This window comes from Dermacentor silvarum, chromosome 8 (assembly GCF_013339745.2).
Source record: "Dermacentor silvarum isolate Dsil-2018 chromosome 8, BIME_Dsil_1.4, whole genome shotgun sequence".
Lineage (NCBI taxonomy): Eukaryota > Metazoa > Arthropoda > Arachnida > Ixodida > Ixodidae > Dermacentor > Dermacentor silvarum.
The window spans coordinates 1,068,352-1,084,864 of record NC_051161.1 but is presented as its reverse complement, the minus strand read 5'-3'; the positions used below and the strand labels follow the sequence as shown (position 1 = coordinate 1,084,864).

Here is a 16,513-nt window from a genome sequence, read left to right as displayed (position 1 = left end):
CTTTCGCCCGCTGCTTTTGTAGCTGTTCCTTCTGTCTGCTTCTCATTATTATTTCGATCCGTCCTGTCGACTCGACCGACAGATGCGGCCCCAGCTGGTGTGGCCGCTGTGTGTGTGCAATCCCCGCATCGTGCCGGCGTCGGGGAGCTCTTGCATTGACAAAGTCTGCTACTGCATCAGCCGGGGCGGCCGGCCGGTCCGCAGCACGCTTGATACTCCTTTTGTACCGAAAACGAAGTGAAACACTCGTTTCTTTGGCATTGAGCACGAGGGGCTTTGCAGCGCACGTGTCACTGCGTCTCAACAATGAATATATCGAATATTCAAGAAATGGTGTAGTATATATTCGATTTGTGAACCGAATTATTCGTATGTTCGCTGTTCGATTTGATGCAGTGATATTCAAGTATTCGCACACCCCTAATTTGATATATTGTGGCATTTGGAGAATGCTGTCTTGTGTCCTATGCGCACTAGTGCTGATGCGTGCAAGAGGGTGGAAGTGATGAGGCTGTCATTGTGTATGCAAGTATTGGATGGTTGTGGCACTCTCCCAATAAAATCCTGGCTACACCACTGTTGGTTGGCATTATAATTAAAGTGATTTGTGAGATGCTGTGAAAGGTGAGAACAATGTGGTTGTTTCAGCTGGAGAACCACCTTCCACGGCCAGTCCAGTTGCTGTGCGAGAAGTGCAGTTTGGAAACAGTGGGCGTGTCTACAGAGCGGTATACTCAAAACCCATTCCACGAGACACACCTTCGGCTGGCAACACTTGGCCCTGGGGGTGCCACTTACCATGTGCCCCTGTTTGTGGCCTACCACTCGCGCATCTTCTTGCAGCCGACATCCATCACCAGTGACTGTGCAGGGTGCGCCCTCTTTGCTTTCACTGGTCTGTAAGAATCACAAAGCTCTCTTTAGAAACCTCTGCACCACCGTGGCATTCTGTCGCTGATCATGTGGCTGCATTGGAAGCACAACGAAATGCGCTAATGCTTGTACACTTAGATTTATGTGTGTGTGCACACTTTGCAACCCCTGATGGTCCACGATAACTCGGAGCCCTTCAGTGCAGTGCATCCCTCGTGGCTCACTGTGCAAGTTTGGGACATAAAATCCAACCAATATTGCGCATATGTAGGGGCGTGAAAATATTTTGGAACATCCGAATAACGAATTGAGTATTGTCCTATTCAATTCTCAATATTCATAAATGCAAATATTTTTCAAATACTTTTCTAATATTTCAAAATGTTTGAAGCGCTCAAATAAACATAGTTGAGCAAAAGTAGGATAAATTTCACCCCCCGGCCGTACCATAGACTGAACATGAGAACTTGCTTAGTGGAGCAGGTTACATAACTTAGGTAGCCATACTTTACAGACTGCACACAGATCATTCCCACTCTCTAAAGAGCCCTGTGCATGCAAATTAGCTATTTATCTGCCCCTGATGCTCCAGTTTTGTTTCGCTTGATAATGTACTATATGCAAACACAGAAACTTGCTAACCTTAACAATACTGGGATGTGAACATTGTTTTGTATTAATTATTGTAACGGCTATTCATTATTTGAAATCTATTCAAAAAGTACTCAATATTCGATTCGGTCCCAAAAATAACTATTCGCACACACTTACAAGTATGGTTAGGTTCACTGTATTCTCCATTCTCAGCCTGCTTGACACACCGAGGGCACCCAAGCAACCTTGAAAGAGCCAAGGAAAGTAGCAACTCACTGATTGTTCATTGCTATTGTGAATGCATTGGGGAGGCAGGAGATACAAATCGACAGTTTATTGAAAGGGGACCTGACGTTTCATAGCTCGACCGGCTCCTTCTTCAGGGGTGAGATGGTGTGACGCATAGCAGTGCTTACAGTTTAACCCACTTATAACGATCCCAGATATAACAATCTATTGGTTCTAACGGCCACATTTCAGTGCTTTTACGATTTTCTGACCATCCCTATTGAAACTGCTTCCAGATATAATGAATGTTTTTTAAATCGCTGTGCTGCTACAACAAACGGTTCGAACCCAGTCACAGTATAAAGAGAGCACACACGAAGTGCCAAAGCAAGGAAGTGCAACCAAACTGGGGTGCACAGGAGCGCGCACCTCGCTTCCGTCCAACCGCAACGATGATACGGCCTTTGCAATGAGCAAGCGACCGCCTCGCACGGATTATGGAAGCCGCAAAGAAGGTCACGTGTGGTCACGCTTTTTGAAGGGAGGTGTGCCGCGCATAGCATAAACAGCATTGCGCGGGGCGTATGCTGGCGCATACACTGGCGCCACTATGGCGTCACTCTCCTTTTTTTGCGCCATTGTCCGTCCTGCACAATGTGCGCTTGGTTCAACAATTTAGAACAGCCATCTGTCTTTCCAGCATGCGAAGGACCATCTATGTCTTTCGACCAAGCGAACAACAGCCACTCAAGCGTTTCTGTCGACGAGCCCTACAAGGCCCGAGTCAGCTAGAACACTGTACCACGCGCCTGCCATGCAATGTTGCAAAGGATCAACGGTTACTATGCTGTTATCAGAAGATCACGGTTTGGCGGCTCTTTGTTTGCGCGTTTCCAATTGCTGATAATGGTTCGCGGTCACGTTTTACCTTTTAACATGGCTTTTTTTTTTTTTTTTGCCCGAAGCGGCATCTATGGCTCTTGTGTGGCTGACGCGCAGTCGTAATTTTGAGACCATGATGTCCAAGACCTTAACAGAATGGTGGCATGCCAAGTATAGTTTCTGAAGTTTAATTATGCTTCCGGCTAACTAGAACGCTTCGCTCTCGTGTGCAGAATACAGTCATGTCCTGCTGGTAGTAAAACATATCGCAAGCTCTCCAGTTAAAAATAGCAGCTGCGCTTGCAGTTTCAAAATGACAGGTGACTGGAACCAGGTGCCGTTTTGAAAGAGCTACACGACGGCGCATTTCGTTTCTTAGATGGATGCTTTTAATGGAAGTTTGCAGCTGGGTGCGGGAATGCACCGGGAATGAAAATATCTGGTTTTCAGACCAAAGCACTGCCGAATTGTGACTGCTGATGTCAGCTTGAGTGCGGCCAATTTTTTAGTGTTTTTAAGGGTCAGTCCATATATAACAAACTACTGATATAACAACCACTTTTTATGGAACCATCAAGTTTGTTATAAACAGGTTCGACTGTACATACATTTTTGGCGCTTTAAGAGGCACACAGACACTTTTTGTAGACCTTGAGAATGAACGGCGCGAAGTGTTCCTAACAAACAATTGATGTGTGTCTTCTGGATGTGCCACGATTTCAAAATTGAAAGGACGATGGCGGCTCTTGACCCACCCTGGCAACGATGTCGTGTCTCGATACCATACGATGTGGAGGTACTCCCTAAACCGTAGCACGTGCAATCGCAACTACGTAAGGTTCAGGCAATTAAGGCAACGAGTGAGTCAACTCAACAACATTTATTGCTGCGGGCAATAAGGTACACTGGTAGAGGGAAGTCCACTCTGTAATAAGGAATAAATAGTCTTGCTTCATTGCGTGTGGTAGTCACGCAAGCGAGGTCACTTACGGGCTGCAGCGGGTATATCCGCTCCAGCAGGTTAGACGTAGGGAGGCCAGAGAGAGCTGGTCTCCCCCAGTGGTGCTCTGTTATCTCTTTTTACCTTTCGCGAGGAGAATTCCTCATCGCCCGTCGGATACCTTCACTTTTCCCACAAGGGTACACACGTCACGAGAGGCGAGCGAGAACCGGGAGAGGGCATAGTGCCTCTATCTCGTGTCTGCGCCGGATCCCGATACGTCCGCAACGTGCGCACGCGACGACGGAAGTACGCGGGAAAAGATGGGTGCATGTGCTCTCCACAATGATCGAGGTGTGAGCGAGACATTAGCCCGTGTGCTGCGAGGGGCAGGGGTTGACGTCATTCACAAGCCTCTATCTACGGTCGGTAGCCTTCTCTCTCATCAAAAAGACCACGTTCTTGTCATAAAGGTGATGTGCATTGTGTACAAGATTACCTGCACCAAATGGCCAGGTAATATATTGGTGAGACTACGAATTTCCTGGAACGAATTCATGAACACAAGAATGACCATCACCGCCTAAACAGAGAATGTAGTGCTGTGGCACAGCACTGTCATGAGTAAGAGACAACACGCGGAAGAAGAATGACGAGACAAAGAATACGCAGCGTTCCAAATAGCACGAGTGATCGAGGCGCGTGATCTGAGCTGTGATCGAGTGAAAAGGCAGCGCTGAGCTGGCATTGTCTCCGTGGCTGCGGTCTGAGAAGGTCGCCTTGCCAGCACCACTCTGGCGACGGGAGCAGCGGGGGTTCGGCTCCTGGCGGCTGTGCTGCTGGCAGTCCAAGGCGTGGCCGTCGACCTCGGCGATGTTCGAGCAAGGCTCCTCGGGCTTGCTGCAGCTTCTCACGGTAGTTCCGGACACCCCAAAAGAAATCTCCCTTCGAAGGCAGGCAGTCCCCGGGGCACCTCATTGTCAGATGAGCAAGGCACCCGATGGAAGCGGCAGCCGAGCCCGTCGCTAGGCCTAACCTGCCGAGCCACACTGCTACGTCATCGATAACGACTGGGATACTCAGGCTGCTACACCGGCAATGACTTTGACAGGAGCATCAGGTGCAACGACTCGGGATGAGACGCAACTTAGACGAGGAGACCGCAAGAGTCGATGTCGAAAACCTGAGAGCATTCCATTCATGCAGTGACACATCCAGCGAGGCTAGAGTTGCCAGATTGCTAGGAGTGTTGGGGTATAAGACTTGACATAAGGACAGCATAGCTGGCTGCTAGTTTTGTGTACAATTTAGAGCTGTGTGTATGTGTTAAACGTATTGCTATGTTTATTATTATTAGTTTGGTTTTCTGGGGAATCTTTCGTTTCCCTTGCTATCATTAAATCATGTGTGCCGTGCCGCCATACGTGTCTCAGTCCATCTCCTAAACATTCATGCCCCCAAAATCTGTGACAGACACTGTGAACTTTTTGATCACTAGATTAGCCCCGACGGCGCTCTTGTCTAGGAGAGAGAAAACAACCACTGCTGGTGGCTCCTTTTGGAATCCTCGCACATTGAGAATATGACGGTAACTTCAATTATTGGTCAGGAACATTTCCCGCTGTTTACTCACAAGGTCTTTGAAAAGTGCCTGCCTACCTGTCAAAGTGCCCAAAATGCATATAAGCACTGGTACACCTCACGCCATCTCACCCCTGAAGAAGGAGCCAGTCAGGCTCCGAAACGTCAAATTATTTAAAATAAATTTTGGTTGGAGTTTTCCATCTCTTTCATTCGGTTGTCCTGAACCAGGCAGATATCTGCTGAATGTTTACCTTTGATTCTCTATGTCAAGATTTTGGCAAAGAGACCATGCAGCTTACTAGGCATTTTACCAGGATCTTCGAAGGAATAGCTATGTTCAATGCCACTTGGAGTTCACCTGAGTGCGCAAGAACAGCATCCTCTCCCATAGCCTGCGTCTGAAACGTCCAGTTTTATCGTCGGAAGGCCTGCAGGTCACATCTCCAAAAGTGAGCAACGCTTGTTTAATGCACGCATAGATGAGAAAGAACTGGACTTTTTCTTTATTCAGCGCCAATTGGAACATTGTATTCCCGTAATGGTGCCATTCCTGGGGACTTTGCAAAGAAAGCTGCCTCTACAGAAGTCGGCAAGTGCAACGCATCGCAAGAAATGAAACTCAGCACCAAAAGTCACCGGTAAATCCTCCGAGCACCTTCGGGACAAACTTATCATCCCGCCGTCTTTGAATGCTGGTAGTGTCCATACTGGCCAAGGGACATGGATTCCACATTTTAATCACCCCGCCTCTTCCCAAGAGTCGAGGACGGTAGGCAAGATCTGGAAATTGGTGTCCGTCAAGAGACAAGGTTCAAAGAAATAGGAATTCTGTCCAAGATACCCACCCACCAAAACAAAAACCTACCAGGCGACGAGGTGAAGACTGTACAAGACTTGAAGAAGAACAGAAACATTGTTGTCCGTCCAGCCAACAAAGGCAACAGCACTGTCGTCATGGATAGAGCTGACTATGAGAATAATGCAGAGGATCTTCTTAACCCTTTAACCGCCATTTTAACTTCCGAAAAACATTCCAAAATCGACAATCTTTTTTTAAGTAGTCATAAGTTTTTCCATGCAATTCTGATTCTGAAAATATATGTTATATCATTGATTTCTGTTTAGAATTAGCACATCGAGCAGCAAAGTACGCTACCGCATAATGGTTCCTCTCCGTGACGATTAGGTCAGTGATGTCCCAGTCAAAAAAATACATGAAGCCAGCCGAGAATGTCGTTCTCGTCAGTGGGCTGCCGCAAGATTCTGGGCACTGAAGAGAAGGGAAACCGCAGAGGCCCAAGTGGCGGGTTATCGGTTTTCACGCGCTGCCACACACGTGCACTGCTCAGTACGTCACCGTCGTCATCTGGATATCCAGATGACGACCACTATCCAATATCCAGGGTAAAGACAACGTCTGAGTCGCTGTCGGACATAAATTCCATGTTGTCACTAACGCTGCTTTCTGTACTGCTCCAATAAGCACATCTTCTTCTTGGAGCATCGCGCCGCCACCGGCATTCTCCTTGTGAATCTCCATTATGAAATGACTGTTGCCAGGCTTAAAACACGCGTGAAAGGCACGAAATGCGGTTTTTCATAAACAACTACCGTCATCTAGGGTTAAAAATTGCAAGCAGAGCAATTGATGACCGTGATACGTGTTTGGCGGCTAAAGGAGCAGAAAATCAGGCCAGACGAGTGTGCCTCATCGTTGGCGATATTGGTATAAACTCATGTGACGAGTTCAGCTCGGGGTTGGCGTCTAAAGGGTTAACAGAGATACATACACCATGATCAAGAGAGGTCCAACGTTGCAAACTCTAACCCAGATGAACAAATTATCTCTGAAATTTTAAAGCAACGTCCATAATTCAAGACCCTTTACTTGAGGTTGATGTGCAGAAAAAGCCCTGCACCAAGATTCTACACCAAGGACACTCCGGGGAAATGGCATCCAATTTGGGTCCTGATGACAGCGACTTCATGGTATTGTTTGATGTGGTTTGGCTGTTCACTAGTGTGTGTGTACCCCTTGCGCTTTCTGTGACATGTGCACTCGTACATGACCCCACACTGAAAGACCGCACTCCCCTTTCTATTAAACACACCTGTCCAGTATTGGGATTTTGTCTTTTAAGCACTTCTCTTTCAACAACTAGTTCTACAAACAAACTAGTGGAACTTCTATGGGTGGCACAATCTCGGTCACAGTCGTCGGACTCTCCATGGAGGACATTGAAAAGCAGGCGCTTTGCAGTTTACAGTGGCACGCGATTCTCTATGGTTCTCTCCCTTTTTTAGATCTCCTCGTGTAAAGAGTGCGACCGAACCTGTCCTCTTCCGTATTCAGAATACCGACACATACAGGATGATATCTTCACTTTAATTCTAATCACCCCACCTGCCACAAGTTTTTTTTAGTTTGAAACCTTGTCAAGAGAGCTGAAATAATTTGCTCATCCCCGTACCTCCAGAAGGAAGAAAAGAGCACAGTGATACAAAGGAATTTATTCACCACGCCCTCTGCCAATGGAACGAGAACAAAAGGAATACGGTGGCTGCCAACCAACCCCGGCAACGGCACCGTGTCGCGATAACGTACGTCGTTCGAGGCATGAACGAGACATTAGCCCATGTGCTGCAAGAGACAGGGGTTGACGGCACTCATAAGTATTTCTCTATGTCGGTAGTCTCCTCCCTTGTCCAAAAGACAGGGTTCCTCTCGAAAAGGCACATTTGTCCAGACAGATAGCTTCTCAATGTTTACTTTTGAATCAAGTTCTTTTATTAATATTGTGCATATTGCAGGTGCCAAAATATTGCAACCATCGCAAGTTCTGTGCACCTAAGGCAAATATATGTAAATCCCCATTAACACGAAGCTGTAAGAACTGGAACAAATTTTGAGAGAAGTGGAGTTTTGAGATAAGCGAAATCAGGAAAATAAGAGCCCTTGGCAGCACATAGACCACATGGAGCGTTTCTTTTAGAAATACCACTAGTAATACTTTTGGTCACTTTTACGTGCATCGATACTGGAGACGTCAGTGTCAACGGGGAATGGCGTTACTGGCACTTTAACAATTCAACTTCGAAAACCATTACTACAGAAGAGCACAATTGTCACGCCCCTCGCAGACGCCCACAAGTTATGGGGCCTTTACGCCTCACTGTCATGCGAGCATGAACCGAGCGTCCTTATTAAGGTTGCTGACTTCTCTAGGGCGCAGTCTATAGGCTGATCACACCTGCTCAAAAGTGCCAATCATCTTGCCCAGGTCACAATTAACATGCTCTGACCACATTGATGTGTCACTGACAGCATCCTATGTGAGAGGGGGGGAAAAAGACTGACTCGCGGCTCACAACAAAGTGGCAGCGAGCAGCTGAGCAAGTAAATAGAAAAAAGGGGGAAAGATAAGCGAGGAGCGCTGTCTGGCACATTGTCTGGCTCGGCCACCAAGCTACCACTGGGTAAAAAACGAGTGCAAGTGGCAAGTGATGCTGTCGATGCTATCCCGCTGCCTTTTTTCCCAATATTTTCCAAGTACAGATTTTGAGACATCTGGAGTCCAGCGCAAAAGTTCTTGAGATAAGAGGTGAAAAACGCATGAGTTGCAACCATAGGTGCAGAAAATTTTCGACTTAACCGATATTTTGAGATATCAGAGTTCGAGTTAATGAGGGTTTACTGTAATGCCATCTGCTCTTTAAACACACTTCAGGTTGAATTCTTTCTTTCAAAAGACCACACACGTCCTGCCATATGAGTGCATCATCATGGGCTGTGAATTGTTGCACACATTCTCACTTGCAGCAGATGGTGGGCTAGTTGGTTGACATTCATCTTCTGAACTCTTTAAAGTGCAACAAAAACATGAAAGACAGAGAAACAACAGGGCAAGGTGCTTACTCACTGTTAAAGAAATTATTGAGTGAGCTTCACATATACGCACATAGAAGTTGTCGTGCATGTGGACACAGACAGGTGTAAAACTCAAAATATGGACCAATACCTAATTGTAAAGAAACCTGAAAGTTAAAGCTGGACATGGGCATGTGCAGTTGAAAAAAGCAAGTTCTTATCACGTAGCAAAAATGAAGGATGGCTGATACAGGCATATCCTGTTTTTCTAATATGAAAAGGCTCTACTCATTCTTGTGGTGTACTCAAAACTGATAAAAAGAGGAAATGGTGAATGGAAAGACAACCAATATTTATAGTACCTTTTTTTTTTTTTTTTTTTTATTTTTAGTGCAACAGAGCTTGTTGGTTAGCGTGTCCAATACATCAGTGGTAACGCTGAAAACTTTCTGGAACATTTTTCATAGCGTTTTTTTATCTGAACTCACAATTGTGTTTCTAAATTCCTATGTTGGAAACATTGAGAGGTGAGCACGATGGTGTTTGTACACCAGCTTTGGTGGTGGTGGGAAGCTGACAATTAGTTCCTCCAGGATAGCCATAAGAAATGTTTTTTATTTTTCGAGGCTTTCTGCACAAATTTAAGATTATAATTGCGACTTGAACTGCGAACAGCATGCTATTTCACTATATGAATCAGACTTGTAGATGTTGAAGAAAAAAGTAACCAATTACAATTGCACTTGCTTCTTTTTGCGAAAGTAATTGATTACGTCAATGTTACTTGCACCTCTACTTTTATACAGTAAATAAAACGAGCTGGCCTGGCTCTTTCAATGTGTCCTCTGCAGGCCTTTCCATGTTGTTTATCTTCACTAAGAATTGCTTTTCAAATTTTTATTCGATAATCTTCCCTCGCTTTTTATTTTTGTGAAGACATCTGCAGGGACACTGAAAACTCGCTCAATGTGTGTGCTGGACAGAAGGGATGTGTAGTTAACTTACAAACACCTTGATCAAGAAAGGAAGGAAAGAGTGGAGAAGGAAAGGCAGGGAGGTTAACCAGTTTAGCATAACCCGTTTGCTACCCTACACATGGGAGCCAGATGGGGGAGAATGAAAGATGGGGAGGAGAGAGAGAGCACATAGCACAGCACACACATTGTCAGTCGCAGTTCGTTACTCTTGCGTGGTACGTGACATCACTGTCACAGCCGCTTGTCCAAGCCCGTTTCTTTCAAAAACCTAAATAGTCCCTTCGTCGCCTTTAGCTGCAATGCCTTCTGTACACGACATGTGAGAATTGTTTCAACTGACATTGGTCTATTGTCAAGGTGCGCTAGAACGGACGCCAGGGACTGTCTCTGAACATCATATTCAGGGCAGTCACATAGAATGTGTTCTAGCGTCTTCACGCAAAGACAGGTATTGCAAAGAGCGTTGTCGGCCATTTCAATGAGATATGAATAAGATTTCGTGAATTCCACCCCTAGTCATAAGTGATAAAGCAAAGTGGCCTCTTTTTGGCAGTGTCCAGTTTGCATAGCGAGATGCATCAAAGAGGGCAGGCGGTATTGACGATTGTTCTGGTTGGTCTGTTTACAAAAGATTGTAGTTACTCAATGCCGCAATTCTCAGGTCTTGGTTCTCTATGAAGCGCAGCACTTCATTTTTGCGGGCCTAGGGGAAGGCACTCCCGACAGGGCCAGTAAAAAACTGAGAAATCGCATTAGGTGATTCCTTGGCATCAACATCAGAAGTGGTCATCACTATCGAGCCATACAAGCGCTGTTTCAATTTGTTGGCCAACATCTGGTGGATGTCCTCTCGGCGCCCTTCACTCGTTAGCCATTTAGACTTATATGACTGATTATAATGGTTGCCAGCAAACATTTGTGTTTCTTCAAAAGGTGGCCAAATTTGTTGTGTACTATTTTTATATAATGCTGCATATTATACCGCCATAGAAATACTGTTACAATCACAAAAATAGGTGTTATATACGAGTTACGTAATATCAAACGGATAGAGACATATAAGTCCACAGACTTCAGTCTATATTAGAGAAGTCATAGACTGCACTAAACGAAGAAGAATTGAGCAGCAGCTCATACTGCCTATGAAGGCGGCCTAAAAGTGCTTTTAGGAGAGAAAGAGATAAATTTATTTTAAGAGAAAAGCTCAGAGGTCAGACTTCCAAGAGAAGTGTGCATATCTGCAAGCCTGCCATATTCAGGGGATTCAGGCGTAGTTGTAGGACACTGATTGTGGTAGGGAGGTAACCTATGTACATGTTTTCATCTTTTTAGACTCTGTAGTTTCCACCAAATTTAGGTGCTGAGAGCTGTGTCTCACCTGTCAGAACTTGCTTCGTAAAAAATGTAACTTGTTTCATGTAATTGGTTACTGAAAACAGTAATTGAACTCCAGTGACCATTTCCAAGTAAGCAAGGAAATCGTTAAATTACAACATTCCCAAAAAGTGTTATTGATTACAAGTAATTAATTCAAGTAATTCATAATGTACAAGTCTGCTATAAATCTTAATCTTTTCAAAATCTCGTGACACGTTCTGCGCTGTCGTTGATCCCTTTAAAGCCACATTGGGCTCCGTGTTGAAAAAATTGATTGAACACATAATGGACTTGAGTTTCTAAAGTAAGGTTGACAAATTGAAAAACAGGCTGGCTATCCACAGACTGTCATTATAGCAGTTTGTGTTAAGTCTAATGAAGGAATGGAAAGGCTTTGAGCGTAAGATGCACGGTTGTAGAGATATGATAAAAACAAATTTGCAGTCATTTTGTACCTACATTGGACAGCTCATGAATTAAGTACATAGGTGCCAGATACAGTGGAATCTCGGATGATACGATCACGGCTAATACGAATTTCCGGAGGATACGAATTTTTCTGTGGTCCCGGCTGAGCCCCATTACTTTGCAACGTGCTAGAGAACAGTTGTTACTAATCGATTTTCAACCCACGTCGGTTGATACAAATAAACGCCGCCGCACCGCTGGCCGCAAAAGAGAACAGCGCGCAATCACGCGCTTTCTCCCTTTCTCTTTTGGTGCGGAGGCGCGGACGCGGCGCCGGACAGCGCGGAGGCCGCGACTGGGCGAGAAGAGTTTGAAGCAGTGGAGCTTTTGTTGCTTTTGTGCTTTTCCTTTTGCGTGGGGCGTGGGGAAGCGCGGCCTCCGCAGCAAGCAAAGGTTCGTGCGGTCTATCGCTTCAACGGAAACTAAGCAGCGTTAGGGCACAGCGCATACAAAGGTCAAAGCCGTGTGGAGATCGCTTTCAAGATACGGTGCGCACGACAACACCGGCTGCTGGCACAGGCGCAAAGAACGCATTTGTTGGCAGAGTAGAAGCGCCCCCCTCCCTCCCTCCTTCCCGCGCTGCCTTTGCACTTTGCTCCTTTCGCGTGGGAGATTGTGTCGCCAGTTACCCTTGCGCCCGGTTGCAAGATACGCATTTGGTGCCGCAGCCACAGCGTCGTCCCCCCCTCCCTCCCTCCCATACCCTCACGGCCTTTCGGGTGACGGAAGTCGCGTTTTCTCTCCACTGTGCGTTCGCTCTCCGTGAAGGCGCGCATCCCCCGCGTGCTTTCACTCGCACATACGGCGCGCGGCGATGATTTTATCACCCTTGGACTAGTGCTCCTCCTCCGCATCGCCCTTGTTGATCTCCTCTCCCATCGGTGGGCGCGCCTCATTGAGAAGCATACTCCCTGCCGCCCTTGTCGGCGAGATTTTCCCACGGAAGCCGCATTATAACCGCTATTTCGTCTCACGCGGCTGCACTGTAAGCAGTATGCGTATGCATGGAGTTCTATGGGAGGGAAAACGGGAGTTGTAAAAGGCCGCGTTGTAGCCAGTTCTGCACTATTAACGGTTAGGTTATAAGTGGTCTATACTGTAAATATTTTTTACGTGCGTGTGCCTGAGTGAGTTCACCTCTGACTCTTTAATTTAGCTAGTTTTAATTGTGTTTCGACGATACAAATTTCGACTAATACGAATATTTTTCGTGACCCCGTGAGATTCGCATCATCGAGATTCCACTGTATAAAGTTGACGTCCTGCTTTCAGCTAAAGATCAGCTCCAACATATTTGCTCTGAATTTCATAGTAAGTCTCTTGAATGTGCCAATAAACATGGCAAAAAGCTTGTGAAATCTATTTCAAGAATTTACACATTATCCTGTTTGGCTGTGGCAAGGTTTATGTGGGTCACACTGGCCATTGTATCAACATGCATCTAAGGGAGCATCAAGCATTACAAAAATCTTGAGGGCCATCACATTTCGCAGCCCATTGTAGAGAGTTTAATGAAACAAAGGATAAGCAGTTCACGCGAGAAATAGAAGATGATTTCACATTAGAAAAATATTAGATGCTTGCGCCAACCATCCATTCCATCTTGCTACATGATAAGAAATGTGGTTTTCTCGATTGTTAACACGCATGCACGTTCAACTTTCAGTTATCTTTACTAATAAGTATCAGTACATTGTTTAGATTTTAACGCTGCTTTGCTCTGTATACGCTATCACTACTCTGTTTATCTGCCGTGTGTCCCAGCTAATGCGGGCCAAGCTCTTTATAAAATAAAGGACTATGAGATACGATGATGGTACCAATGGTGTTTTGTTAGCAGACCTTGCATATGCTGGTGAACTTTCTTGGTATTATTGATTAGCTAGCTATTCAAAATTAATTGCCTAAATTTATAATTACTTGCATAATTGCATAAGCTTGAAAGTCGAATTGTGCATCACATTTGAAAACATCATATTGAACATTTTCGAGCTCGTTATATTTTCCCCAGTTTTTCTTCCATGTTTCAAATTTGGGGCGCGAAAAACAAGAATAATGCTAAGTGAAGATGGGCTTGCATGTTTCACGTGCTCGACAGCAGTGCTCTTAAATGGAGTTTCAGAGAATCAACACTAGCAAGCAGCCACGGCTTCCTCTCTTTTTATTTGTTGCTTTGCTTTAGTCCTATTTCTTATAGCTACACGCAAGCAGCTGACAGCTATGCTGTCACCTTGTCACTTTTTCGCGGTCACCAAGTCAACCAATCAGTAGTGCTGATTCTTTGAAACTCCTTTTGAGAGTGCTGCTGTTGCACGCACCAAATGTATGAGCTTGCCTTCAATTTGCATTCTTTTTCACGTTTTGTGCCACAACTTCAAAATGTAGAAAAGATAACTGCGGAAAACGTAGCGAGCTGGTGAATGTTAATATGATGTTTTCGAATGCAATTCACAATTTGACATTCAAGATTGTGCAGTTAAACGAGTAATTATAAATTGGGGCAATTTTAATAATTAGCTAATGAATGATGACGAAAAAATTCACCAACGTGAACAAGGTGGCTTCTGAGAAAACATTGTTGGTCTCGATCACTGTTGCAATCTCATGGCTGTTTTTTTTTTTTTTTTTTTTTTTTTTTTTTTTAGAGGATTAGCCTGCTAAATTAGCTAGGTAACACGGTATGTGAAACCTCTTCAATAACTTCTTCAGTTACGAGTAAGCACCTTGTCATTTTGTTCCTCTATCCTCCAACTTTTTGCTGCACTTTAAAAAGTTCCGAAGCATTCTCTCTTGCTTTTGTCTGCATGCATAGGCAAAACCACAGCATCTGCAAGCTGAATAGTGCCGTTATCTTATTTTGTTAGAAATAGTATGGGTGCTGCCTTTTTCAGCTATGACCCCTCCCCGGACGGTCTCTGGTCTCAGGACATTGTGTCTAACAACAAGAGTGCCAAATTTATCAGCTGCTGTTCACGGAACCCCGAAGACAAGCACCTATTCTGGATGAAGGTAAGTGCGAGTTTGGGGTTTCTAATTCTCCTCCATGAAAACAGTGGTAAAGGCATGAGTGCTGCTGTGAAATCTGAAAAAGAAAGAATAGTTCTTGTGGGGGGAGGGGGGGGGGAGTATTTTTATTCCTTCTGAAGCTCTGTATTTTTGCTGTCTTCAGCAATGATGATACTTTTAGGCAAAGTTCACCTTGACTTTCACTTCACTCTAACATGTTTTGTTTCTGTTATCTTTCAAGAACATTTCTTTGTGCAGAGCACTCTCTCCGCGCAAACTGTTGTTGACAAGTTGTGAAAGAACTACTGAAATAGTGCAGCCATGGAAGTGCTGCACCATCTTGCGCCAAACTGCTAACCTGTGCCAAAACACTAATTTCAGATGAAGTTGCCAAATTTAGCAGGATGTGCGTGTTCAGTGACAACTACACAGCTATAAATATGGGTTGGTTAGCGCTTAGCCCTGCAATCCAAGCCTAAGCAATCCGTTTCGGCGTCAGCGTCATTTGAGTGTGGGTGTGTTTGGTAGCATAATTGTAACTAGGCAACAAGAAAAGGAAAACAGTTGCATGCTTTAAATGCAATATGAGTGTTTTATGAAAGTGTTAAACATTTGCGCGTACACAGACCAGCTAAGGATGATTTGAACTGACACTCATTTCATGGTGCAGTCGGAAAGGAAAGCCGCTCTGAATGAATAAGGTCGTACAGTCTGCTCAGCGTGTAGCTCATCAGTTTCATTAGGCATTTTAGCACTCGATTTTGCGCCCTATTGATACCCTACGTGGCCCAGGTTTGCTCGTTCGTAATATACACAATGCATTGAGGACGATGTTTACATCAGGGACCCCTTATATTACTGGTGCGAGGACGAGTTGTCACGTGGACTAAAAAAAAAAACTGTTTGCAGGCTTTCTCTTGTTTGTTTCTTTTTTTTTTTTTGTCAGAAAAAAAGAACCACACAAGACCTAGGTCGCCATATATGCTCTTATCGGTCATTTCTCGATGTATTCCATGACCATTGCATTGGCACCTTATTGAATAAGTATGGTAATAAATGTTAGTTGATTAAAATTAAATATTATCTGCTTGTTCACAATGAAAAAGAAACTCGACTAGCATTAACACAAGCCTACCCCACTACAGCGTGCCTCATAATGAGATCGTGGTTTTGGCACGTAAAACCCCATAATTCTTTTTTTTTGAGATCTGTTCATGTTTGTATGAGCGCAAGTGACACCTATAAAACTACTAGCCTTACTTCGTGTAGTTGTCTCTTTGCTATCGCAACCAATGCTCCACCTTTCTGGTGAAACTGCGACTTTCATTAAAGCGAATAGATTTATTTGGCTCTTCTGTCCTTTTTCCTGGTGTACCGATAGTCGGACTTAGGAAGGCAAGGCGAGCAAACATGCTGAAGGAAAGAGCGCATGCTCTCAGCATGACCTCCGGGATTAAGACTTCGAGATTGACTCCAACCAAATAAGGAAATTTACTAGCCCGACGTTTCGGAACCAATTCGGCTCCTTCTTCAGGGGGTATTATTCGGAGGTGGCGGTGTGCCACCTTTAAAAGGTCCATCGTAAGGAAGGAGAGGAAGGGGGGGGGGAAGGGGGGGAGAGAGCGTCAGGTAGGGAGACACTTGACGGGGCGCCTGTTCTTGACAGACGAAAGAGGTGACGGCGGGGCCTCGGCGTTGCTGGTCGGCTGGGTTGTA

At 45.0% G+C, this 16,513-nt stretch overlaps 1 protein-coding gene across 1 annotated transcript in view; it reads left to right on the top strand.

Annotated features, from left to right (window-relative positions):
- Positions 1-16,513, top strand: part of LOC119460513 (intermembrane lipid transfer protein VPS13A) — a 1,139,096-nt gene that overhangs the window by 602,715 nt on the left and 519,868 nt on the right. The window contains exons 51-52 of the mRNA XM_037721434.2: positions 649-872; positions 14,683-14,800. Coding sequence (XP_037577362.2) covers positions 649-872; positions 14,683-14,800 — 342 coding nt within the window. The remainder of the gene's footprint in view (positions 1-648; positions 873-14,682; positions 14,801-16,513) is intronic.